The 27,544-nt window shown below is 41.5% G+C and overlaps 2 protein-coding genes across 5 annotated transcripts in view; one reads left to right on the plus strand and one right to left on the minus strand.

Annotated features, from left to right (window-relative positions):
* Window positions 1-18,973, minus strand: part of LOC112263307 (mediator of RNA polymerase II transcription subunit 27) — a 106,504-nt gene extending 87,531 nt beyond the window's left edge. Inside the window, exons 1-2 of the mRNA XM_042330667.1 lie at window positions 18,739-18,973; window positions 5,295-5,439 (exon numbers count right to left, since the gene is read on the minus strand). Coding sequence (XP_042186601.1) covers window positions 5,295-5,439; window positions 18,739-18,941 — 348 coding nt within the window. The 5' untranslated portion in view covers window positions 18,942-18,973. The remainder of the gene's footprint in view (window positions 1-5,294; window positions 5,440-18,738) is intronic.
* A 1,091-nt stretch (window positions 18,974-20,064) lies between these two features.
* The window catches only part of LOC112263308 (netrin-G2), a 54,564-nt gene continuing 47,084 nt past the window's right edge, over window positions 20,065-27,544 (plus strand). Inside the window, exons 1-2 of one of the 4 annotated variants that reach the window (XR_002955476.2) lie at window positions 20,065-20,666; window positions 21,440-22,137. Coding sequence is in view for 3 of the 4 variants with exons in the window: in XM_024439421.2 (XP_024295189.2) it covers window positions 21,901-22,137 (237 nt within the window). In the remaining variant the exon portion in view is untranslated. The remainder of the gene's footprint in view (window positions 20,667-21,439; window positions 22,138-27,544) is intronic. The other 3 variants (XM_024439421.2, XM_024439422.2, XM_024439423.2) reach the window with 3 other exon arrangements.

A 27,544-nucleotide genomic window follows, 5' to 3' on the forward strand; every position in this document is an offset into this window, starting at 1 on the left:
GGTTTAGATGGTAAAATGATTATTTTGTTTTGATTGTTTGTTTTGTCACAAACTGAAATTAGGCCTACTATTAGAATTTTACCACACAGGATATTGCACCTTTAACAAAGCAAAAAAACAAACAACATTTCAGTAGCCTAAAAGCAGATCCAGTAGCATAACACAACCTAGAAGTAGTATTCAGAAAGCACTGAAGTGCTACACAGAAAGTCAAATCCAAAGGAAAACACTAATAACTGACTGCATCTACATCCAAAAAGAAGTTCAACAACATTCGGAGGTCCACATGCACTGGTAACGAAGGGAAAGTACTGGTGAAATGAGACAAACTCCCATAAGAGGTGAAACATCAGAGTGGATTTGGGTGGGTGCCCTGCCCTCTTCCCATGGCTGACAGGGGAAAAGACAGCAGAGGTATACAGCCTTAGCCGACTGATCTATAGCCGGAAAACTGCTATTGATCCACTGCTTTTAACCTCCCTTCGGCAAAGAGAGCAACACACTGTAAGGGAGACAGTATTGTGCCTTTTTTGATTCATGTAGCAGACATTAACTGTTGATCAAGATCGGGTTGTCACGGAACTAAAGAGGCAACAGTTCATTGAATGTGAGTTCAAAGGCTGTTTAACAACCAATAGGACTAGCTAGCTACAATTCTTCAGTATTTTCACAGATGACAACAACGGTTCTTTGTAATATTAACAATGAGACTTTCTGGAATGGCATAGGTTACATTATTAAGCAAGACTTCATATTAGTGATCATTCACTGCTGCACTGTAATTGCACTCATAGCCATATGCACTAAAATGTCTCAAATGTAAAAAATCTTCATTGACACTGCGCATTCGGAAAGTATTCAGACCCCTTAACCTTTTCCACATTTTGTTACGTTACAAAATTCTACAATGGATTTTAAAAAATCAAATAAAAAAATCCCCTCAATCTACACACACAATACCCCATAATGACAAAGCAAATTTGTTGACCCCTACCCCGGTCAACAGTTGACCCTACACCAGTCAACTGCCCTGCACCCCCCACAGCAACTAGCCAAAGCCTCCCCATTTCAATCCAGATAGCTGATGTTCTGAAAGAGCTGCAAAATCTGGACCCCTACAAATCAGCAGGACTAGACAATCTGGACCCTCTCTTTCTAAAATGATCTGCCGACATTGTTACAACCCCTATTACTAGCCTGTTCAACCTCTCTTCCGTATTGTCTGAGATCCCCAAAGATTGGAAAGCTGCCGCGGTCACCCCCCTCTTCAAAAGGTGGAGACACTCTAGACCCAAACTGCTACAGACCTATATCTATCCTACCCTGCCTTTCTAAGGTCTTCGAAAGCCAAGTTAACAAACAAAACACTGACGATTTCGAATCCCACCGTACCTGCTCAGCTATGCAATCTGGTTTCCGAAATGGTCATGGGTGCACCTCAGCCACGCTCAAGGTCCTAAACGATATCATAACTGCCATCGATAAGAGACACAAATGTGCAGCCAAATTCATCGAACTGGCCAAGACTTTCAACTCTGTCAATCACTACATTCTTATCGGCAGACTCAGCCTTGGTTGCTCAAATGACTGCCTTCCCTGGTTCAGCAACTACTTCACTGATAGAGTTCAGTGTGTCCACTTGGAGGGCCTGTTGTCCGGACCTCTGGCAGTCTCGATGGGGGTGCCACAGGGTTCAATTCTCGGGTCGACTCTCTTCTCTGTATACATCAATGATGTCCCTCGTGCCGACACTCTTCTCTGTATCCATCAATGATGTCCCACTGGTGTTGTTAGGCCTGAGACGAAGTCGAGTGCCGGCAAACCGTGCCAATATATCCTCCAAACACCAGCTTCGAGGACATTATCACTTTTATACGATGGGTTACCAACATATTCAAATAATGAATTACATATTTTCATTAAACACGTTATGTTGATTAATTTATTCATCCTATTTCATCCTGGTCATTCATTTTATCGGTTCGGGTTGCTAGAGACACGACCCAGTCATTCAGTCTTTGTTCTGTATCTATGGACGCGACCCAGTTGTTCGTTCTAAATGTTCCATTGCCATACTGGCTAGCATCTTTCTTATCCCTTGCTTGCTAGCTAGCCAGCCAACTACGGCTAACTTATAGTCACGTCAAAAAGTGCAGCCAGAATAACAGCAAAGTAGCCATATTTGCATTTGTTTAAGCTGTTTTCTAGTAACATTTATTTGGATACATCCATAACAAATGAGCGAATGAGGAACGATTTCGCCTGGCATAGAAAATGTGCTCACTCGTCAGGACACTGTTATTCAGAGAAGCTAGCCAACAATACAGCTAACACAATCATTTCAAACTGAAGCTGGAAAGAGTGCAAACTAGCGACACTTTGTTTTGTTTTACCTTTTTACAATTGACATTTCTTTATATAAATCCATTAAAATGGCAGCTAATTCAAGATTTCGACTGGCTGTGAAACCCTGCCTGCCCGTCTCGTCATGACACATTCATTAGTATGAGACAGCTGGAGATTGAATATTGAAACAATGTTGTAAATGTCTAAGACAGACACCAATGTTTATACAAATCTCGGTTGTTGCAAACTAAATGTTAGTCTAAAATAACTCAGATAATGTCTAGTTACTTTTTATAGTGGAGATCAAGTTTATAAATTGCTTGGCTGGGCTGATGAGACAGTGGATTGCTCAGTCAGATGGAACAGAGTAAATGGGCATTTTAGCCGGTGGTAACTTATGGAATATACACAGTCTGGATTGGTTTTAATCAAATCAACATTCAGGATTAGACCCACTCATTGTATAATGTGATATAATAGAGAGGTTGGCCCACAACTAACTTCACTCTTTTGTCGCAGAGAATTTTGCTGCTACATCACGAAATTCAAATCAGCCTCCATGCGGGGGCAGTCGAGTCATTGGGACAAGGGGTTCCTGACAAAATCCTTTTCGCTCTCGCTCGCTCAAACGCTAGGTCTAGGTCCTATTACTGCAATTTTAAACTGTACAAAAATGTACAATGCCTTCATGAAGTATTCACACCCCTTTAATTTGTCCACATTTTGTTGTGTTGCAGCTTGAATTTAAAATTGATCAAATGTAGATTTTTTTTGTCACTGGCCTACACACAATACTCCATAATGTCAAAGTGTAAATATGTTTAGGCATTTTTACAAATTAATTTAAAAAAGAAAAGCTGAAATGTCTCCCCCCTTTCAGCTCCTTTGTGAAAGCAAGCCGAAATAAGTTCAGGAGTAAAAATGTGCTTAACAAGTCACGTAATAAATTGCATGGACTCACTCTGTGTGCTATAACAGTGTTTAACATGATTTTTGAATGACTACTTAATCTCTGTACCCTACACATACAGATAATTGTAAGGTACCCAGTTGAGCAGTGAATTTCAAACACAGATCCAACCACAAAGACCAGGGAGGTTTTCCAATGCCTCACAATTGGTAGATGGGTAAAATAAAATAAAAAAGCAGACATTGAATATCACTTTGAGCATGGTGAAGTTATTATTTACACTGGTGTATCAATACACCTAGTCAGTACAAAGATACAGCCATCTTTCCTAACTCAGTTGCCGGAAAAGGAAACCGCTCAGAGATTTCATTATGAGGCCAATAGTGACTTTAAAAGAGTTGGAGTTTAAGGCTGTGATAGGAGAAAACTGAGGATGGATCAACAACATCATAGTTACACCACAATACTAACTTAATTGACAGAGTGAAAATAAAAAAGCCTGTACAGAACAAAAATATTCCAAAACATACATCCTGTTTGCAACAAGACACTAAAGTAATATTGCAAAAACTGTGACAAAGCAATACACTTTTTGTCCTGAATAGAAAGTATTGGATTTGCCCCAAGCATAACACATTACTGAGTACCACTCTCTATATTTCCCAAGCATAGAGGTGGCTGCATCATGTTATGGGTATGCTTGTGATTGTTAAGGACTGGGGAGTTTCAGGATAAAAAAATTACAGAATTGAGCTAAGCACAGGTAACATCCTAGAGCAAAATCTGGTTCAGTCTGCTTTCCACCAGACACTGGGAGACTAATTCACCTATCAGCAGGAAAATAACCAAAAACACAAGGCCAAATATACACTGGAGTTGCTCACCAAGAAGACTGTGAATGTTCCTGAGAGGCCGAGTTACAGTTTTGACTCAAATATGCTTGAAAACAACCTGAAAATGGTTGTCTAGCAATGATCAACAACCAATGACAGCCTGAATCATTTTTTGTAAGAACAATGGGCAAATGTTGCACAATCCAGGTGTGGAAAGCTCTCAGAGACTTAACCAGAAAATACCTACAGCTGTAATCGCTTCCAAAGGTCATTCTAACATGTATTGACTCAGGGGGTTGAATACTTATCTAATCAAGATCATTTTATTTTTTTTATTTTTTTTTAACAAATAATTTAAAAATATATTTTGTGTAGATTGTTTATATTAAAAAAAAGACAAACCCACTTGGTAACAAAATATGTAAAAAGTCAAGGGGTGTGAATACTTTGAAGGCATTGTAATTATGGTTTTTGGCAGATTGAAAGCCTGTATTGTGTCACTTTTTGTAGTTTTGTGTTTTTGTAGTTTTCTGTGGAAATTGTTAAAAGTAGTCCTTGAGTATAGTGGTATGGTTTGTTTAACTTAAAATCATTGTTATTTTGTTTGACAAACATTTTAAAGCAACAAATCTGAGTCTCAGCATCACTCTGTTATCATGAAATTTCCAATATCCTATATGATGACCTTACAAACAATGGGAGAAGTGGCATCATAGCTTGATACATACAGTATAGGCTAATGTATATTACGATATACCGTGCATCTGCATTTTATTTTAAATCCATCTTTACCTTACCTGTTATTTAAGACTTCCAGCATATGCTTTAAAAACGGAATAATTTCCATCATTTAGAGAGTTATTTAGAGTTGCGACAATGGGGTGGTCAGAGATGCTGCACTGGGGGCATATTGTTCATGTAACTAATGCAGTCTGTCATTGTAGGTTTTTAGCTGATACACTGGAAGCGTATCCCCCAGGAAACAAAAGCTAAACTTTATCATGTGTTTACCATGCGTCAATTTGGATCAAACAAATAATGTTAACGATGGGAGTGGCTTCACATTGAAGTCCAAGGAAATTGTCCACAAGATTCCAATCTTTGACACATGTAACTGCATTGCAGAAAAAACACTATGCCCTAGAATTGAATTCTGGCCTTATAGTATTGTTTCCCTTGTAGCCCAGTAGAAAAGCATGGCCTACCTTGTTAGACCACTTGTATGCCTGAAGGAGCTGACTGTACAGCGGGGTCTTGTCTTGAACTGGGTCCAGACTCAACAGGCCACTGTTGTGAAGGGGATGACTCTCTGAAGGTCTGCCAACCAGGGTACTGAGGCGTTCCAATTCACTACATAAGTACATAGAATAGCAGCTGTTAGAATAGGCTTGTATTTCCCTTCAACACAAGCATGGGCAATTCTGATTGGGGTGGGGGCCACAAGAAAAACTGAACTCATTATGGGGGGGCGAAGTGGATCGCAGGTCGTTGGTACCCACATCCATACCCACACATGCAGTCAGAGCCTAGCATTTTTCTACCCCCACATTTATATTTTTTTTACAGCTAATTTCCTGCTATTCTATGTGATTTAGAGTGACTACCCTTTTCGGTATTTCGACCATGATTACTACAAATTTAGATATCCGGACTTACTAACCAATCTCAGAAATGTGGGCTAATTGAGTGTGTGTTTGTGTGCGTGTGGGGGGGCTCCCATCCCTGCTTTAAAAGATCCAATTTGTTTCTTATTTTGTATTTATCCTTGAACCAGAAAGGTCACATTGCAGATTTCTCTCTTTTACAAGTGAGCCCTGGCCAAGAAAGCAGCATATAGTAAACACAACATAAAACATAACAATGAATGGAAGTTAACAGCGCAAAGCCCATATGAGAGCATTAAAGAGCAGGTTTAAAAACACATGTGCAATTTGTGGTCAGCAGGCCTATAATCTGTCAATAAACATGATCAAATCAGATTAAAATAATCTAGTTTCCAAGATGTATTCCAAGACGATGGGGCAGCTGCCCTAAAATGGCCTTATAGACAAACATGTACTACAAGGATGGCCATCCTGCTAACTGATATAAGGTACAGTGATGTTTAAGAGGTCTTGTGTTTGTTACAAATCTAACTACAGCATGGTAGTGTTTCTAGTGTGTGCAGGTAAAACCATGGGGCATTCATGTAAAGAATATCATCATAGTCCAGCAAAGGCTGGACTACTTTTGTCTACATTTGTCTTTTGACAACATCTGTCTTTCCTAGCTTGAAATAAAACTTTTCCTAAAGAAAAAGCCCAGATTAAGTTGAAGCTTTTTAATGAGCTGTTGAATGTGGGGTTTAAAATACAGAGCTTCATCAAGGTGAAATCCCAAGTACTTGTATGAGGACACCACCTCTATTGGCTTGTTTGAGTGAGTATCTGAGGCAGCGTAGGGGGTTACTTTGAGTGGAAAAAGGTTGTTGGACAACAAACGCTTCCTACAATTTGAGAAATGCCTTAACTAGAGCGAGATCAGTCCTATAGATAGTGTATATGCAGATGACACGGAGTATACAAAACATTAGGAACATCTGCTCTTTCCATGACATAGGCTGACCAGGTGAAAGCTATGATCCCTTATTGATGTCACTTGTTAAATCCACTTCAAATCAGTGTAGATGAAGTAGAGGAGACATGTTAAAGAAGGATTTTTGTGTCTTGAGAAAATTAAGACATTGACTGTGTATGTGCCATTCAGAGGGTGAATGAGCAAGACAAAAGTTAAGTGCCTTTGAAGGGGGTATGGTAGGTGCCAGGCACACCGGATTTAGTATGTCAGGAACTGAAACACTCCTGTGATTTTCACGGCAACAGTTTCCCGTGTGTATCAAGAATGGTCTACCATGCAAAGGGCATCCAGGCAACTTGACACAACTGTGGGAAGCATTGTCGTCAACATGGGCCAGCATCCCTGTGGAACGCATTTGACATTTGTTGATTCCCTACCCCGACGAATTGAGGCTGTTCTGATGGCAAAAGGAGTTGCAACTCCATATTAGGAAGGTGTTCCTAATGCTTTTTACATTGTGTAGATGTACCTTCTCATCAGATATTTTTTCACACCAGTCATGAATAATGAACAATAATGGCCCAAGAATGGAACCCTGTGGCACTCAAGTATTTAAAGAAAGCTTGTCAGAAGTCATGCTGAAAGACCCAGCCACATTTCATCTTCAATGCCCTTGCTGATGGAAGGAGGTTTTCACTCAAAATCTCACGATACATGGCCCCATTCATTCTTTCCTTTACACGGATCAGTCGTCCTGGTCCCTTTGCAGAAAAACAGCCCCAAAGCATGATGTTTCCACCCCCATGCTTCACAGTAGGTATGGTGTTCTTTGGATGCAACTCAGCATTCTTTGTCCTCCAAACATGACGAGTTGAGTTTTTACCAAAAAGTTCTATTTTGGTTTCATCTGACCATATGACATTCTCCCAATCTTCTTCTGGATCATCCAAATGCTCTCTAGCAAACTTCAGACGGGCCTGGACATGTACTGGCTTAAGCAGGGGGACACGTCTGGCACTGCAGGATTTGAGTCCCTGGCGGCGTAGTGGATTACTGATGGTAGGCTTTGTTACTTTGGTCCCAGTTCTCTGCAGGTCATTCACTAGGTCCCCCTGTGTGGTTCTGGGATTTTTGCTCACCGTTCTTGTGATAATTTTGACCCCACGGGGTGAGATCTTGCGTGGAGCCCCAGATCGAGGGAGATTATCAGTGGTCTTGTATGTCTTCCATTTCCTAATAATTGCTCCAACAGTTGATTTCTTCAAACCATGCTGATTACCTATTGCAGATTCAGTCTTCCCAGCCTGGTGCAGGTCTACAATTTTGTTTCTGGTGTCCTTTGACAGCTCTTTGGTCTTGACCATAGTGGAGTTTGGAGTGTGACTGTTTGAGGTTGTGGACAGGTGTCTTTTATACTGACAACAAGTTCAAACAGGTGCCAGTAATACAGGTAACAGTAATACAGGTAACGAGTGGAGGAGAGAGGAGCCTCTTAAAGAAGAAGTTACAGGTCTGTGAGAGCCAGAAATCTTGCTTGTTTGTAGGTGACCAAATACTTATTTTCCACCATAATTTGCAAATAAATTCATTAAAAATCCTACAATGTGATTTTCTGGATTTTTTTTCTCATTTTGTCTGTCATAGTTGAAGGAGAACTTGCACAATTGGTGGCTGACTAAATACTTTTTTGCCCCACTGTAACACTAAGAAAATCATTAAACCAACAAAAAGCTTTACTTGAAAGGCCTAAGTTTGACAAGCTCTGCATCAATATCTCAGTCTACGGTGTCAAACACCTTAGACAAATCAATGAACAAAGCAACACAATGCTGTTTAGAATCAAGTGCTTCCAGTATTAGTAACTTTCATGGTCGCCGTAGTAGTGCTGTGCTTCTTTCTAAATCCAGACTGAAACTTGTTCAGGACATTATTGGTGGATAAAAACTCCTTCAGCTACTCACTAACAAGTCAGGGCTCCGGACTGCAGCCATTTAGTCACAATGTGACCCTTTGACTTGTCTGTGCAAGTAAAAAAAATGTAACTGGTAGCATCAGTGCGAGCTGAACATTCATTACATGGTCACCTCACTGAAAAGTTTCAAAACATCAAAAAATGTTGTGGCTAAAACCATGATTTGGTCAATCAGGAAAGTGCATTACCCTCATGATTCCTGTCATGAAAGTGTCTGCCCTGACCCTGGGCCTGCTGATGTGACATTTCTTATGTTACAGCCTTATTCTAAAAATGATTACATTCTCATTTATGGGGCGTTAAATGTAGATTGATGAGAATTTTTTTAGCAAAAACAGGTTTTTGTACATTTGGGCAAATGTATACAAATAAAAGAAAAATGAAATCTCACATATACACAAGTATTCAGACCCTTTTCTCAGTACTCTGTTGAAGCACCTTTGGCATCAATAACAGCCTCAAGTCTTCTTGGGAATGACGCTACAAGCTTGGCATACCTGTATTTGGGAAGTTTCTCTCATTCTTCTCTGCAAATCCTCTCAAACTCGGTCAGGTTGGATGGGGAGCGTCGCTGCACAGCTATTTTCAGGTCTCTCCAAAGATGTTCGGACGGGTTCAAGTCCGGGCTCTGGCTGGACCACTCAAGGACATTCAGAGACTTGTCCTGAAGCCACTCCTGCGTTGTCTTGGCTATGTGCTTAGGGTCGTTGTCCTGTTGGAAGTTGAACCTTTGCAGCAGTCTGAGGTCCTGAGGGAACCGGAGCAGGTTTTCATCAAGGATCTCTCTGTACTTTGCTCCGTTCATCTTTCCCTCGATCCTGACTAGTTTCCCAATCCCTGCCGCTGAAAAAACATCCCCACAGCATGATGCTGCCACCACCATGATTCACCATAGTGATGGTGCCAGGTTTCCCCCAGATGTGACGCTTGGCTTTCAGGCCAAAGAGCTCAAGCTTTGTTTCTTCAGACCAGAGAATCTTTTTTCTCATGGTCTGAGAGTCTTTAGGTGTCTTCTGGCAAACTCCAAGCGGGCTGTCATGTGCCTTTTACTGGGGAGTGGCTTCTGTCTGGCCACTCTACCATAAAGACATGATTGGTGGAGTGCTGCAGAGATGGTTGTCCTTCTGGAAGGTTCTCCCATCTCCACAGAGAAACACTGGAGCGCTGTCAGAGTGACCATCGGGTTCTTGGTCACCTCCCTGACGAAGGCACTTCTCCCCTGATTGCACAGTTTGGCTGGGCGGTGAGCTCTAGGAATAGTCTTGGTGGTTCCAAATGTCTTCCATTTAAGAATGATGGTGGCCACTGTGTTCTTGGGGACCTTCAATGCTGCAGACCTTTATTGGTAACCTTCCCCAGATCTGTGCTTCAACACTATCTTGTCTCTGAGCTGTACGGACATTTCCTTTGACCTCATGCCTTGGTTTTGCTCTGACATGGCACTGTTAACTGTGGGACCTTATATAGACAGGTGTGTGCCTTTCCAAATCATGTTCAATCAATTGAATTTACCACAGGTGGACACCAATCAAATTGTAGAAACATTTCAAGGATGATCAATGGAAACAGGAAGCACCTGAGCTCAATTTCGAGTCTCATAGCAAAGGGTCTGAATACTTACGTAAATAAGGTATTTGTTTTTAATTTGTAATACATATGCAAAACATTTGATAAAACGTTTTTTGGCTGTGTCATTCTGCCGTATTGTGTTTAAATTGAGGATGAGGATTTTAGAATAAGGCTGTAACGCAACCAAATGTGGAAAAAGTCAAGGGGTCTGAATACTTTCCGAATGGACTGTATATTCAAATCATGCAATCCTGCTTAGACATGTTAGATTAAACATATTTATTGAATAGTCTACCATCTCAGTAGTCTGTTACACAGTCTAAAACACTGAATTACTTTATAAAAGGTGATTCATATTTTTTTCTATTACGTGATGCCGTGGAAACAAATTGATGCGACCAAACCACGGGCTGGTGACACCAACTTAAGTGTTTCAAGGACTTTGGCAAGAACAGAACGTTTGGAAAGGGGACAGTAGTATAGACTAGAAGGATCCCCATCCTTTAACACTGGGATCTTAAATCATCTAAGAACTTCTACACTAGCCAAAGAAAATCGTGCACATGGCAAATGCATAATATTTTCAATGAAGAGTCCTTTTCTGCCTTTCTTATGTAATAAATTATCCTGCATCAGCTTCCCGGTTTATGTAACGTCGTTTTAGAGGCGCAAGGGTATGTGTCTTTGTTAAGATTTGTGTAGGACTAAAGGAATATTAACTGAACAAAAATAAACGCAACATGCAACAATTTCAAACACTACTGAGTTACAGTTCATTAAAGGAAATCAGTCAATTGAAATCAATTCATTAGGCCCTAATCTATATATTTCACACAATACAGACATGCATTTGCTGGTCACAGATAGCTCTAAAAGAAAGGTAGGGGCCTGGATCAGAAAACCAGTCAGTACCTGGTGGGACCACCATTTACCTCAAGCAGCACGACACGTCTACTTTGCACAGAGTTGATCAGGCTGTTGATTGTGGCCTGTGGAATGTTGTCTCACTCCTCAATGGCTGTGCGAAGTTGCTGGATATTGGCGGGAACTGGAGCACGCTGTCGTACACGTCGATCAACATTCCAAACATACTCAATGGGTGACGTGTCCGAGTATGCAAGCCATGGAAGAACTGGGACATTTTCAACTTTCAGGAATTGTGTACAGATCCTTGTGACATGGGGCAGTGCATTATCATGCTGAAACATGAGGTGATGGCGGCGAATGAATTGCACGACCATGGGCCTCAGGACCTCGTCACGGTGCATTCAAATTGCCATCGATAAAATGCTATTGTGTTTGTTGTCAATAGCTTATGTCTGCCCATACTATAACCCCACCGCCACCATGGGGGACTCTGTTCACAACATTGACATAAGCAAACTGCCCGTCCACACGATGCCATACACGCTGTCTATCATCTGCCGGGTACAGTTGAAACCGGGATTCATCCATGAAGAGCACACTTCTCCAGCATGCCAATGGCAATCGAAGGTGAGCATTTGCCCACTGAAGTCGGTTATGATGCAAATTGTAGTCAGGTCAAGACCATGGTGAGGATGACGAGCATGCAGATGAGCTTCCCTGAGGCCGGTTGGATGTACTGCCAAATTCTCTAAAACTACGTTGGAGGCGGACTATGGTAGAGAAATTAATTCTCTGACAACAGCAGTGTTGGACAGTTAGTATGCCAATTGCATGCTCCCTCAAAACTAGAGATAGCATTGTGTTGTATGACAAAACTGCACATTTTAGAGCGGCCTTTTATTGTTAACAGCACATGATGCACCTGTGTAGGGTTACAAAGGGTTATAAACTCTGGAATTTGTGTTTGTCCACCCACCTCTTGAGGATTCTCAAATTCCACAAATTCCACAAATTCTCAATGGGATTAAGGTTTTCCAGGCCATTGACCCAAAATATCTATACTTTGTTCCCCGAACCACTTAGTTATCACTTTTTCCTTATGGCAAGGTGCTCCATCATGCTGGAAAAGGAATTGTTCGTCACCAAACTGTTCCTGGATGGTTGGGAGAAGTTGCTCTCAGAGGATGTGTTGGTATCATTCTTTATTCATGGCTGTGTTCTTAGACAAAATTGTGAGTGAGCCCAATCCCTTGGCTGAGAAGCAACCTCACACATGAATGGTTTCAGGATTCTTTACTGTTGGCTTGACACAGGACTGATGGTAGCGCTCACCTTGTCTTCTCCGGACAAGCTTTTTCCGGATGCCCCAAACAATCGGAAAGGGGAATCATCAGAGAAAATGACTTTACCCCAGTCCTCAGCAGTCCAATCCCTGTACCTTTTGCAGAATATCAGTCTGTCCCTGATGTTTTTCCTGGAGAGAAGTGGATTCTTTGCTGCCCTTCTTGAGACCAGGCCATCCTCCAAAAGTCATTCCTGAGCAAGCTCTATACTGGTGGTGCCCCGATCCCGCAGCTGAATCAACTTTAGGAGACGGTCCTGGCGCTTGCTGGACTTTCTTGGGCGCCCTGAAGCCATCTTCACAACAATTGAACCGCTCTCCTTGAAGTTCTTGATGATCCGATAAATGGTCGATTTAGGTACAATCTTACCGGCAGCAATATCCTTGCCTGTGAAGCCCTTTTTGTGCAAAGCAATGATGATGGCACGTGTTTTCTTGCAGGTAACCATGGTTGACAGAGGAAGAACAATAATTCGTAACCATGGTTGACAGAGGAAGAACAATAATTCCAAGCACCACCCTCCTTTTGAAGCTTCCAGTCTGTTATTCAAACTCAATCAGCATGACAGAGTGATCTCCAGCCTTGCCCTCGTCAACACTCACAGCTGTGTTAACAAGAGAATCACTGACATGATGTCAGCTGGTCCTTTTGTGGCAGGGCTGAAATGCAGTGGAAATGTTTTGGGGGGATTCAGTTCATTTGAATGGCAAAGAGGGACTTTGCAATTAATTGCAATTCACGTGATCACTCATAACATTCTGGAGTATATGCAAACTGCCTTCATACAAACTGAGGAAGAAGACTTTGAAAATTAATATTTGTGTCATTCTCAAAACTTTTGGCTATGACTGTACAGCTGATTCTCAAGATCTTGCACACTAATGAGATGCTATTGAGCCCACACTACTACACTGTCTGAGCCAAGGACTACATGCTTTCTGGTAAGTTTTGATTACAATACTGGGTGGGGTGAATATATTTTATCTGACATACATTACTTTTTGTTAGCTAGTAAATAGCCTACAGCAAAGTGTGTTTAAATCATTTCTAACAATTTCTGCTAGATAGTTTTTTCTACCACGTGTGTTTTAGCTTGCTTGAAACTGCTAACTCAGGAGAGTTAATTCACCTGTTTCCATACATGTTTCATTTAAAAAGAATTATCTTACAAAGGAGTTGTCTAATCTAACTGCTTAACTTCTTGGTGACAGGGGGCAGTATTTTCACGTCTGGATGAAATGCATGCCCAAATTCAACTGCCTGCTACTCAACCCCAGAAAATAAGATATGCATATTATTAATAGATTTTAATATAAAACACTCTGAAGTTTCTAAAACTGTTTGAATCATGTCTGTTAGTATAACAGAACTTATTTAGCAGGCGAAACCCCGAGGTCAAACCATTCAGATTTTTGTTTTGAGGTCACTCTTTTCAATGAGTTTTCATTGGGAATCCAGATTTCTAAGGGACCTTCTTGCAGTTCCTATCGCTTCCACTGGATGTCAACAGTCTTTAGAAATTGGTTGAGGTTATTCCTTTGTGTAATGAAGAAGTACGGCCATCTTGAACGAGGGCGCGTGACCAGAAAGCTAGCTACAGTTTGTTTTCTTCCTGTATTGAACACAGATCACCCAGTCTTCAATTTTATTGATTATTAACGTTACAAAATACCTAAAGTTGTATTACAAAAGTAGTTTGAAATGTTTTGGCAAAGTTTACAGGTAACTTTTGAGATATTTTGTAGTCACGTTGCGCAAGTTGGAACCGGTGTTTTTCTGGATCAAACGCGCCAGATAAATGGACATTATGGATATATATCGACGGAATTAACCGAACAAAAAGAACATTTGTGATGTTTATGCGACATATTGGAGTGCCAACAAAAGAAGCTTGTCAAAGGTAAGACATTAATTATATTTTTATTTCTGCGTTTTGTGTCGCGCCTGCAGGGTTGAAATATGGTTTCTCTCTTTGTTTACAGAGGTGCTATCCTCAGATAATAGCATCATTTGCTTTTGCCTAAAAGCCTTTTTGAAATCTGACATGTTGGCTGGATTCACAACAAGGGTAGCTTTAATTTGCTATCTTGATTTAATGAAAGTTTGATTTTTATAGTAATTTATTTGAAGCTGGCCTCTGCATTTTCCCTGACTTTTGGCCAGGTGGGTCCACAAATCCCAGAGAGGTTAACTATTTATCTGTACATGGAATTGTATTTGTTTTTTTACTAATTTTTATTCTAATCTTTACTGGAAAATGCCACGGGCACTATCTGGATGTGTGATGACATTTCACTGCAGCTAATGTAGAAGGAAAAGCTGTGTACATTTGCAAATACTGTGCCAAATCATATGTGAAGAATGCAAACAAGATGCAGAATCATCTGGACAAGAGCATAAAGTTCCCTCAGAACAAGCAACCTCTGACAAACGTCCCTCCACTCCTATTCGAGGTGAAAATGATGAATCAGACACCTTATTGATAGCAACAGCTCATGGTCCTCCTGGAATCAGAAGGTTTTGACTCAATAGAGGAACATAGTCAGAGAGATGCTGATGAATGTTTTGCTCGAGCTGTGTATGTAACTGGTTCACCTCTGATGCTCACAGACAATGTGTATTGAACTGAAGGCAGTCATCATTTATCTTGGACCACAGAAGGTATTTGCATGAAGGCCGCTTGGTCTAAAGTGGAGGAGTCCTACCCTCACATCATACCCATTGGCTGTGCTGCTCATGCATTGAATCTGCTCCTCGGGGACATCATGTAACTGACAACAATGGATACACTCTACAAGAGAGCCAAGGAAATGGTTAGGTATGTGAAGGGTCATCAAGTTGTAGCAGAAATCTACCTCACCAAGCAAAATGAGAAGAATAGAGCACCACATTGAAGCTGCCCAGCAACACCCATTGGGGAGGTGTTGTCATCATGTTTGACAGTCTCCTGGAGGGAAAGGAGTCTCCAAGAAATGGCCATATCACAGTCTGCTGATATAGACAGCCCCATCAAGAGGATCCTGCTGGGTGATGTATTTTGGGAGAGAGTGGTAAAGCAGCCTGAAACCTATAGCAGTAGCCATTGCACGGCTTGCGGGAGACAGTGCCATCCTGTCTGATGTTCAGACTCTGCTTGCAGATGTAAGAGAAGAAATCCGTACTGCCCTGCCCACTTCACTGTTGCTCCAAGCAGAAGAAACTGCAGTTCTGAAATACATCAAAAAGCTTGAAGACTTCTGCCTGAAGCCCATACACAGCGTACATGTTGGACCCCAAGTATGCTGGCAAGAGCATCCTGTCTGGTGCAGAGATCGACAAGGCCTATGGTGTCATCACGACCGTGTCTCGCCACCTTGGCCTGGATGAGGGCAAAGTTCTTGGCAGTCTGGCGAAATACACTTCCAAGCAAGGGCATTGGGATGGAGATGTAATATGGCAGTCGTGCCAACATATCTCATCAGCCACCTGGTGGAAGGGACTTAGTGGATCTGAGGCTCTTTCCCATGTTGCCTCCATCATCATCCAAATCCCACCATCAGCCGCCTCAGAGCGCAACTGGTCCTTGTTTGGGAAACCACACACCAAAGCACGCAAAAGGCTGACCAATACAAGGGTTGAAAAATGTAGGCTTTTTGAGCCTGACAACAAGCCATCCTCAACAAGGTTGGAAAGTGACATTAAAGATGAGGCCTCAGTCTGATGTTCAAGAGGTGGACATTGAGGAGGTCCAGGGAGAAGACATGGGAGCCAGAGAGGAAGACAATCAAAACTTTAGTTTGTAGACTCATTTTTACAGATGTTGAAAATGTTTTTTGGAGATGCGATGGATCATTGGGGATCATTCAATATTCCCTTTCTTTTGTTGTCCAGTGATATCATGTGAAGAGTCAACTAATTTAATTAAAGTAAAAAAATACTATTTAGTTACGAATTTATTTTTTATTATTGGAAGGCTTTAATCATTTGCAATTATGTCTACTCATTAAAAGGTAAAAGGTTTATGTTTCTGTCTCCATATTATATGGTAAATATAGCCAATGCAAAAAACATCCACAATAGTATTAATATTACATTTGCATATTTTCCTGTTAATTCCCATATTTTCCTGTTAATTCCCACCTTTGAATATTCCCCAAAATGTGGAACCCCACAACTGTTTAAGGATCATGCTCTTTAATCAGCTTCTTGATACAGTGCCTTGCAAAAGTATTCATCCGCCTTGGCGTTTTTGCGATTTTATTGCATTACAACCTGTAATTTAAATGGATATTTATTTGGATTTCATGTAATGGACACACACAAAATAGTCCAAATTGGTGAATTAAAAATACAAATAAATATTAACAAAAATTCTACAAAAAAATGGAAAAGTGGTGCATGCATACGTATTCACCCCTTTGCTATGAAGCCCCTAAATAAGATCTGGTGCAATTAATTACCTTCAGAAGTCACATAGTTAGATTTCACACAGGTGGATGTTATTTAACTAAGTGTCACATGATCTCAGTATATATACAGCTGTTCTGAAAGGCCCCAAAGTCTGCAACACCACTTAGCAAGGGGCACCACCAAGCTAGCGGCACCATGAAGACCAGTGAGCTCTCAAAACAGGTCAGCGACAAAGTTGTGGAGAAGTACAGAGAAGGGTTAGGTTATAAAAAAAAAGATCAAACTTTGAACATCCCACAGAGTACCATTGAATACATGATTTAAAAAATTGAAAGAATATGGCACCAAAACAAACCTGCCAAGAGTGGGCCACCCACCAAAACTCATGGACCATTTAATCAGAGGCAACAAAGAGACCAAAGATAACCCGGCAGGAGCTGCAAAGCTCCACAGCAGAGATTGGAATATCTGTCCATAGGAACACTAAGACATACACTCCACATAGCTAGGCTTTACGGAAGACTGGCCAGGAAAAGCCATTGCTTAAAGGAAAAAAATAAGCAAACACATTTGGTGTTCGCCAAAAGGCATGTAGGAGACTCCCCAGACCTATGGAAGACGGTACTCTGGTCAGATGAGACTAAAATTGAGCTTTTTGGACATCAAGGAAAAGGCTATGTCTGGCGCAAACCCAACACCTCATTACCCTGAGAATACCATCCACACAGTGAAGCGTGGTGGTGGCAGCATCATGCTGGGAGGATGTTTTTCATCGTCGGGAACTGGGAAACTGGCAAGGGATGGATGGCACTAAATACAGGGAAATTCTTGAGGGGAACCTGATTCAGTCTTCCAGAGATTTGAGACTGGAACAGAGGTTCACCTTCCAGTAGGAAAATGACCCTAGGCATACTGCTAAAGCAACACTAGTGGTTTAAGGGGAACATTTAAATGGCCTAGTCAAAGCCCAGACCTCAATACAATTGAGAATCTGTGGTATGACTTAGATTGCTGTACACCAGCAGAACCCATCAAACTTGAAGGAGTTGGAGCAGTTTTGCCTTGAAGAATGGGCAAAAATCCCAGTGGCTAGATGTGCCGAGCTTATAGAGACATACCCCAAGAGACTTGCCGCTGTAATTGCTGCAAAATGTGGCTCTACAAAGTATTGCATTTTTGGGGGTGAATAGTTATGCACGCTCAAGTTCTGTTTTGTCTTATTTCTTGTTTGTTCCACAAAAAATATTTAGCATTTTCAAAGTGTTTAACTCAAACGATACAAACTCCCCCCCAAAAAAATCCATTTTAATTCCAGGTTGTAAGGAAACAAAATAGGAAAAGGCCACTGTATGCCACACCTGTCAGGTGGATGGATTATCTTGAGAAATGTTAAATAACAGGGATGCAAAAAAAATGTGTATGCACAATTTGAGAGAAGATTTGTGCATATGGAAGAATTCTGGGTTATTTTATTTCAGCTCATGAAACATGGGACCAACACTTAACATGTTGCGTTTATATTTTTGTTCAGTGTAGAAAACTATTTTGCAGCATTGAGGCACGTTAGACCATTCCTTCTGGGAGTTCAACTTTTGCTTTCACATCAAAGTAATGTGAACTTAGCTAGCTACACGTTTCACAATTTAAAATACATTCAAAATAGAGGTGCCTACAAGAATGGCAGTATGTTTTATTGTTTTGCTAGCTAACGTTAGTTGCTATGACAAATTTCACTTGCGCGCGCACACTTTATTTAGCAATGGTCTGTAAGCTAGGCTAACGTTGCGCACACACGCCATTTACACTTCAGCTAAGTCATGGATACTAGCTAGTTGGAAATAACTTTTTAGTTCGATAACGTTCATTCCTCACGCCTATCGAGCACGCTAACTTGTGTGTTTACAACAAAGATTTACCTAGCTAACGTTAGCACTTAACGTTACAACTACTCACTTCAAGTCGCGATTCACAGACTGCAGGTTATCTTGAAACTCGGTAATAAAAACCTTTTCGCGTCCTTCGAGGGTTTCTTTGTTTTTCATCCCATCTTTCAGAGAGTCAAAAACCCTTGTTACACTTGAACGAAGTGCCTGAATAGCACTTATTGCTTGAGAAAATGCTTCTAAATTCACACCAACGTTCATTGCGTCCGCCATTTTTTTTCGCACGCTAAGATGAACGTCGCATAAACACCGTCATCGAGATGCAGTGCGTAGCAAGGGAAATGTAGTTCGCGCTTTCCGTGCCTGCTGTCTTCTAATTTGCTCACTGCCAGTATACATTTGCCCATTCAACTACTTCTTAAATCATTTTTAATTACCTTTTATATTGCTGTCTACAAACATTGTGCATTGTCAGTGCCCGTGTCTGTCTGTCTGACAATAATTTGGCCTCGGATGACCTATAGAAATGTGGAGGCTGTTTACATCCATTGGTCTGTGTGGCCACGCATCAGGACCATGGACAGCTCAACTTAGTGTTCTTCCATGGGAAGCCCCTTTAGGCTTTGATGTTGTTACTTCAATTACACCCATCCAAAAGTGGCAAATTAAGGGGTTTGGCTGCTTTTTAAAAATGTATTTTTACTATCCAGCTTAATTGGGTATTAAGTAGGCTAATGTAATTGTCAACAATGTAAATAGCATAAGTTAGTTTGCTAAAATTATACATAAAAAATATATAGCCAATTTTATAGGCTATATATGCAATATATGTTTTGCTCAGAACTTGAGTGGCCAAATTAAAATCAACCACGGGCCAAATTTGCCACACGGCTCCCTGTTGGGGATTGGTTGTGGTAGATTTTATTTGGCCACCCAAGTTATCTGAGCTATGTATATATCCTATAAATTGGCTACATATTTTTTCTATGTATAATTTTCACTGTAAAATCACCAGGAAATCAGCTCAAATGGATTTTAACTTTGGAAATCCGTTCCCAATTATTCCCACGCATCAATAGAGGCATATGCGATCGTATCCCAATGTAATCAAGGTTTGAAATGATTCTGTTTTTGTCAAATCCTATATCTGTTTGGGATTCTTGGATTCAATTTGCAGTGTACAAATTATTTATAACTATGTTCTGGCCGCTGACCATCCGCTCAAGAGAAACCGTTACAAAATTGGGGACGCCTGCACTGTGTTGAAGATGCATGTGCTATGCTTTAAGAGCCATATAGGAACTTCAAGTTGTTTAACTGTTAAACAGTGTTGTGTTAGCCTACTGCTTAGCGAAAACTAGAGATCCTTATGTCTGCCTTGAGTGATTTTTGAGCTGCTCCTTTAAGCAGGACGGGTAGCCCGATCGGCTCATGGGGTGGTTATATTTCTGACCGGTAAAAGTTGCGTGCCTGCTTCACACACACGTAGTTTGCAAATCAGATACTGAGAGCTAAATGTGGAAACGAGAAGAGAGCAGGAGAACAATGGCAGGAGGGAATTTATGAAATAAGCGAGTGTGTTTATGCATAGGGGAAAGTGAGGTCGAGAGAGGGAGAGAGCGAGAGCGAGCTCTTTCCTTCTGCCCTTGAGCGCCTAGGACAAAACCGAAATCGCAAAAAGTAACGGAACATTAATTGAGGCAGTACCACTTCTGGAAAAAGTATTGAAATAGAATATATTTCGAACAAGAAGTCAACTATTGTGCGTACGGGATGTATAGGATACCATCCTAACGCACTGCTTTCCTCAAAGTATAAAAACAGAAGGGAAACAAACAGAAGGGGAGAGCATCTCATCTAATCCTCTTACAGAAGGGAATACGGTAACGTTAAGCTTTATTTCAACGACGAACCAATGCTGAGGCTTTTGAATGCTGATAACACTTTTGCAAAGGATGCACCCATGACAGAATGATCATATTTTCCCGGAGCAATTTGGTAAGTGTTCGAGTTCCACCGTGAACATAGAGGATAGTAACTGTTGTAACCGTGCACCTTCAAAATTGTATAGGACTATAATGCTTATAATCTTGCAACCAGTGACTTGCTACAGTTGTTTCTTATAATCAAGCATTATAGCCTACATTTGAAGGCAGCATTAGGCTACACACTTCAGAGAATTTCAGAGGTTTGGAAAGAGCATCAACGTAAAGAACATCAGTTGTCCACATTATAGGACAAGTCCAAACATGATACAAGTTGATCAAATTAGTTATTTTTATTTGCCAATTGTAGACTACAGCCTAGGTCTGTCACCATCTGCCTGTGAGAAGTTCTCGACAGTTATGTTACCTCTGATGGCAATAGTTGGCAAAGCCATGAGCGCAACAGACATCCGTCTATGGGGACGAGGGTATATCTTTTTTTACTTGCAGTTATGTTTGGGAAATTCCTTAATTAGGGTAGTCTTGTGAATATAGATTGGTTGTGAAAACAAACATGAAAGGTTACAATATTTATTTGTAAGCTACGGTATAGCCTACCAATATTAATTTGAACAGATTTCAAATGGGTTCAAGTTCCTCTAATGAAAGATATGTTTAACCTAATTGCTAGTTGTAAAAACGAAAAAAATAATCTGTATAGTAGCAGTAGCCTATTAGATATAGTTTTAGTTTGCCTTTTTTTGTGTGGAAATGTGAGTGGCAATTTCCCCCCCCCCAAAAGTTAAATGTTTAATAAATTATTGTATTTTCTCCTTCTCAATATAGCCAACAATGGAGCATGTAAATACTTCCTTTGACTGACGTGAAAACACAACAAAATCTCATCTAGAGAGCTTCTGAGTGGACAGCGGGAATATTCTCAATGCTCTACTCATGGACATATCGACTGCTTTTAGCATGGCTTGCCTGGAGTGCCAAAGGGGGTCGATCTGAGAAAGATTTAGCGTTGTATACATTTCTAATAAAATAAGTTATTGTAACTATAATTTAAAGTAATACTTTAATTTGAATTGTTTTTAACATAAGATAACAAATACTTAAAAACAGAAGTGTAACTTATTTGGGCAGGCATACATTTGTATACAAAACCAGCAGAGTTGTAAGGCTGTATCCTGCAAGCGGCAGGTGTCTCTCCCAACATGAAAACCAACCGGATTCCAAGCTGATCCTCTCCCTGTGTGGACCGACGGTGGCACCTCTTCCCTCCGGACTCTCGGTCTTGGACCATGGGTGTGGTCTCTACGAGTGCCATGCTCTCACAGGTGCTTTTTCATTTGCACTTTGTTACTCTGACCCTTGGCCAGTATGACATATGCAAATCGCTGTTTAGTACAGACGATGGACCAACATGGGAGTTTTATGCGTGCCAGCCAAAACCAATGGCTATGAAGGAGTTCGTGCAAATTAGGGTGGATCCTCCTGGCATCACTTGTGGCAACCCCCCGGAGAGGTTCTGTACCCTGGTAAGTTTAAGTTTGAATTCAGTTGGTGTAACCACCAGCACTAGTTTTGTACTCAGATTATTTTTTATAGGCCTACATTTTGAAGTTTTGTCTATCAAAAAGAGTGATGAAAACTGACATGGAAGGTTTTCTAGATATTAGGATATCGTTAGGGTATCTGATCCTAGATATGAGATGAGAAACTTTAATCTCGAACAAGATGGCAGGAATATGTCACTTTTCTATGAGGCAACTCAGGACATAAGAGTTGAAACCTACTTTCAGTAGGCTACTTGTTATTATAGTGAAAATGCAAACAAGACTTCAAGACACAATTACATTTATTTTGGAATCACTGCCTCAATAGATACACTACATGGCCAAAAGTATGTGAATACCTGCTCGTCGAACATCTCATTCCAAAAATTATAGGTATTAATATGGAGTTGGTCCCCCTTTGCTGCTGCAACAGCCTCCACTCTTCTGGAAAGGCTTTCCACCAACATTTCTGCGGGGAGTTGCTTCCATTCAGCCACAGGAGCCCCCTCCCCTCCCCTCCCCCCGACAGTGGATTGCGCACTGAGATGGAACAGAGCAAATAGGCTTTTCAACGCAATAGCTTTAGCTGGTGGTAATTTGTGGAATAGACATCAGCTGGAATGCGGTTTTATCCAATCAGCATCCAGGATTAGACCCAACCGGTGTATAAACCAATAGAATAGATTAGAACAGAACAGAATAGTGCTATAGAATAACTTAAATAATCAAATAAACATGCTATTTATATTTTCTATAAAGATTAAACATGACTAAATGAAAAAATATAGCAGCAGCAATATTCAATAAAACAAATCATTTCTGCTTTGGCCTGCTGTTTTCAGAATGAAACACACTAAGTCTACACGACAGTATATCAGGTTATTTAACCAAGTTAATTTTGTTTGTCTCAAACAATATCATTAGATTAGGTTTGTTATTGTGTTTGTGCCTCCCTACAGGGACTCACACCTTGAGTGATACCGTTTATTTATAACACTGTTTAACACTCTAGCAGTATGAGCGGTGCAACACCATGCGCTCATATGAATAGTAACTTTAGGGTTATAAATGTACATTTATATGTAGTATTTTGTTTCCTGTAAAGCTGTAAGCTTGAGTGTACTATATATACACTGCTCAAAAATAAAGGGAACATTTAAACAACCCAATGTAACTCCAAGTCAATCACACTTCTGTGAAATCAAACTGTCCACTTAGGAAGCAACACTGATTGACAATACATTTCACATGCTGTTGTGCAAATGGAATAGACAACAGGTGGAAATTATAGGCAATTAGCAAGACACCCCCAATAAAGGAGTGGTTCTGCAGGTAGGGACCACAGACCACTTCTCAGTTCCTATGCTTCCTGGCTGATGTTTTGGTCACTTTTGAATGCTGGCGGTGCTTTCACTCTAGTGGTAGCATGAGACTGAGTCTACAACCCACACAAGTGGCTCAGGTAATGCAGCTCATCCAGGATGGCACATCAATGCAAGCTGTGGCAAGAAGGTTTGCTGTGTCTGTCAGCGTAGTGTCCAGAGCATGGAGGCGCTACCAGGAGACAGGCCAGTACATCAGGAGACGTGGAGGAGGCCGTAGGAGGGCAACAACCCAGCAGCAGGACCGCTACCTCCACATTTGTGCAAGGAGGAGCACTGCCAGAGCCCTGCAAAATGACCTCCAGCAGGCCACAAATGTGCATGTGTCTGCTCAAACGGTCAGAAACAGACTCCATGAGGGTGGTATGAGGGCCCGACGTCCACAGGTGGGGGTTGTGCTTACAGCCCAACACCGTGCAGGACGTTTGGCATTTGCCAGAGAACACCAAGATTGGCAAATTCGCCACTGGTGCCCTGTGCTCTTCACAGATGAAAGCAGGTTCACACTGAGCACATGTGACAGACGTGACAGTCTGGAGACGCCGTGGAGAACGTTCTGCTGCCTGCAACATCCTCCAGCATGACCGGTTTGGCGGTGGGTCAGTCATGGTCTGGGGTGGCATTTCTTTGGGGGGCCGCACAGCCCTCCATGTGCTCGCCAGAGGTAGCCTGACTGCCATTAGGTACCGAGATGAGATCCTCAGACCGCTTGTGAGACCATATGCTGGTGCGGTTGGCCATGGGTTCCTCCTAATGCAAGACAATGCTAGACCTCATGTGGCTGGAGTGTGTCAGCAGTTCCTGCAAGAGGAAGGCATTGATGCTATGGACTGGCCTGCCCGTTCCCCAGACCTGAATCCAATTGAGCACATCTGGGACATCATGTCTCGCTCCATCCATCCACCAACGCCACGTTGCACCACAGACTGCCCAGGAGTTGGCGGATGCTTTAGTCCAGGTCTGGGAGGAGATCCCTCAGGAGACCATCCGCCACCTCATCAGGAGCATGCCCAGGCGTTGTAGGGAGGTCATACAGGCACGTGGAGGCTGCACACACCATTGAGCCTCATTTTGACTTGTTTTAAGGACATTACATCAAAGTTGAATCAGCCTGTAGTGTGGTTTTCCACTTTAATTTTGAGTGTGACTCCAAATCCAGACCTCCATTGGTTGATAAATTTGATTTCCATTGATAATTTTTGTGTGATTTTGTTGTCAGCACATTCAACTATGTAAAGAAAAACGTATTTAATAAGAATACTTCATTCATTCAGATCTAGGATGTGTTATTTTAGTGTTCCCTTTATTTTTTTTGAGCAGTATGTATATATATATATGTATATATATATATATATATATATATATATATATATATATATATATATATATATATATGGTATGCTCCTGTTTTTTGGGAGAGTGCTGACATGGGTGAGGTTCATTTCTATAAGAGAGGCTGACAATGTTGCTGTGGGAATCCAGCCGAGGGCTTGATTGTAAAACAAGCAAATATATGATTTGTCCAGCTGGGTTGTACTTTTGGAACCCATGAAGAGAGGACGATCAAACCATGATCACAGAGGATACCATGTACAATTTTATAGTGTGTTACCTGAAACTCCTGGTTATCAATTGTTATATAGCCTTAGACTTGTCAATCACTCACTCTGATTTGAGCATCTGCCTTTGTGGTAAGAGACTAGTCAATTTTAACATCCTAAATATCACCAATGGTAATTATGATCATCACATTGCAACTAAACATGCAGCGATATGTAGCATCCAGCTGTGTAATGCTAATCGCAGCTTTTTTTTTGTGCCAGATTACTAACCACACATTGGATGTGGTAGTGGAGAGGTTAGCCTGGATTTTGCCAAATTGAAGCTGGGGATAATTAGAGAGAGCTATGATAGCATGAGCCAGGTTGGGACTTTAGTCAGGACATGGGTACCATCCAATCTCTTGCCATGAGTGTTAAGAGATCTTTGGAGACCACAGGATGTCCGGCCAGGCAGTCAGGGTTTATGTCTCGTCCAATGAAAGGCTCCCTGTGCAGGGTAGCTTCCTCATCACTTCCCCCCCGGGGGAATTTGTCCACCTTACAACTCTCAACTGGCTCTCCAACATCAATTCCAGCAGCAACTTGATTTTGCCATGCATTCTCCCATCCAAGCCCTGACCAGGTCCAACCCTGCTTCGCTTTAGACGGAAGCCAGGGATGCAGCAGGGTGGTTTGGCTGTTGGCATACTGGTAAGCCTACTACTTCAAGAAATGCTGATCAGCCACAACATGATTCTTAATGACCATTGACTAGTTTAAAGTGAAAGACTTGTTGGCCTCTCTTTGGCCCCAAAGTAGTCTAGTCATGAACATTTTATGAAATGTAAAGTGGCCTCCTGTTGACTGTGCTGTTGAAGAAGGAAGACTCAGTGTCGATGTGCTTCTATGGCAAGAAGCTCTTTGGTAAATTATCGTTCCTCCAGTGATCTGCCCATTCATCTTATGGAAAGGTAAATGTGCCATGAGTGGCCCATTACCAAAGGGCTACCCAATACAGCTAGACACAGTCACATATTTAGACTTGCCATGACTCTTACAGTGCAATATGATAGTGTTCTATAGCCCATTTTACATCAATTACATGCTTTGGACTTGTCAATTGAGTGCACTCAATTGACAACGTTTTTCATGCTTTCCTTTCGGAAAGCAACATCATTGATTAGAATAAGCCATCCCCAGAATGAGTATGCTGGCTTTCGTTGGAAAGCTTTCTGGCTCATGAATGATTTAGAGCACATTTCAGCCACTAGGCCCACAGGAGATGCCGTTGCATTTTTAGTCAGTGCCCCCCCGCCATGCATGATGTTAGCTGGTGCTGGGAGGGAGGTGCACTCTGTGTGTAGCATTGCTTAATGAGCAGAGGAGGGAAGGAGGGAGGGAGCTAAGCAAAACGACAAATCTCGACCCACTACTGATGTAATTACACACATTGAAAGACGAAGAGAGGAGCCAGACCTTGTCCATAACTGAAGTGAGGCATCACTGCCACTCTCCATCCTGTGACCTCAAATGATTAATTACAAGTACTCTTTACAACAGTAATGGTCGCAACATATTAGATATAATCCTGCCCCACATTGCATTTGCTTATTTTAAAATGCCCAAACAGCCGGAACTAAAAATAGCAGTGCAGGTTGCAGCACAGCAGTGGAGTGCACTATAGTAAGGACTTCAATTTGGTACACTATTTGCAGTAGGTTAAAACACATGTTCAGATTAGATCATGTGAGGATATGTCACCATATTTATCCTACCGGTGGAGAGTTAATGTATTGTCACTAACATGCCGCTTTGGTCAGTTCTGTCCTGTGTCATTCATTTTACATGAGTCCTGGCAGCTTCAGCCCCTTGTCCTATGCTCCCAAAAAGAGTAGCGATTTCATCCCGTTTCGCTATGCCCACATGCAATCATCTCCATTCGCCTGTTTTCATGCCACTGCAGGTCCTGGATGATTCTTCAAATTAAGTTGTGCGTATGGTAATCCTCTGTCATCCTTTCAGGGAGATACAATATTTTTCAAGAAAGGTTTTTGATTGATTACATTCTAATTTATGCTGATGACCACAGATGAACAACTTTTTTTTAATGGTGCTATGAACATAATACAGTGTGAAATTGTGTGTGTGTGTGTGTGTGCGCGCGCAGATTTAAAACAGTAGGCAGTGGCCCATGCTGGGACAGGTGAGGGTCTTGTGCGGCCTGTTTTGTCTCTGGTATAATTAGGCTGCTGTTTTCCAGATGTTGTATCAGGAGCTTCCTTCACATGAATTAAGTCAAGCGAGGAAACGCATCTCACCAGCTGAGGGAATAGCAGCTCTAAACACTAGCTTCCCATACAGTACATGGCTCAATGCTCCCCATCTACACCAATGCAGTTGGGCATGTTTGTGGACTGAGGTACCGTCCAAATTTCTGGGCTCAACTGCCTTTCTAGTTTTATCATC

Source organism: Oncorhynchus tshawytscha, linkage group LG12, assembly GCF_018296145.1.
Source record: "Oncorhynchus tshawytscha isolate Ot180627B linkage group LG12, Otsh_v2.0, whole genome shotgun sequence".
Lineage (NCBI taxonomy): Eukaryota > Metazoa > Chordata > Actinopteri > Salmoniformes > Salmonidae > Oncorhynchus > Oncorhynchus tshawytscha.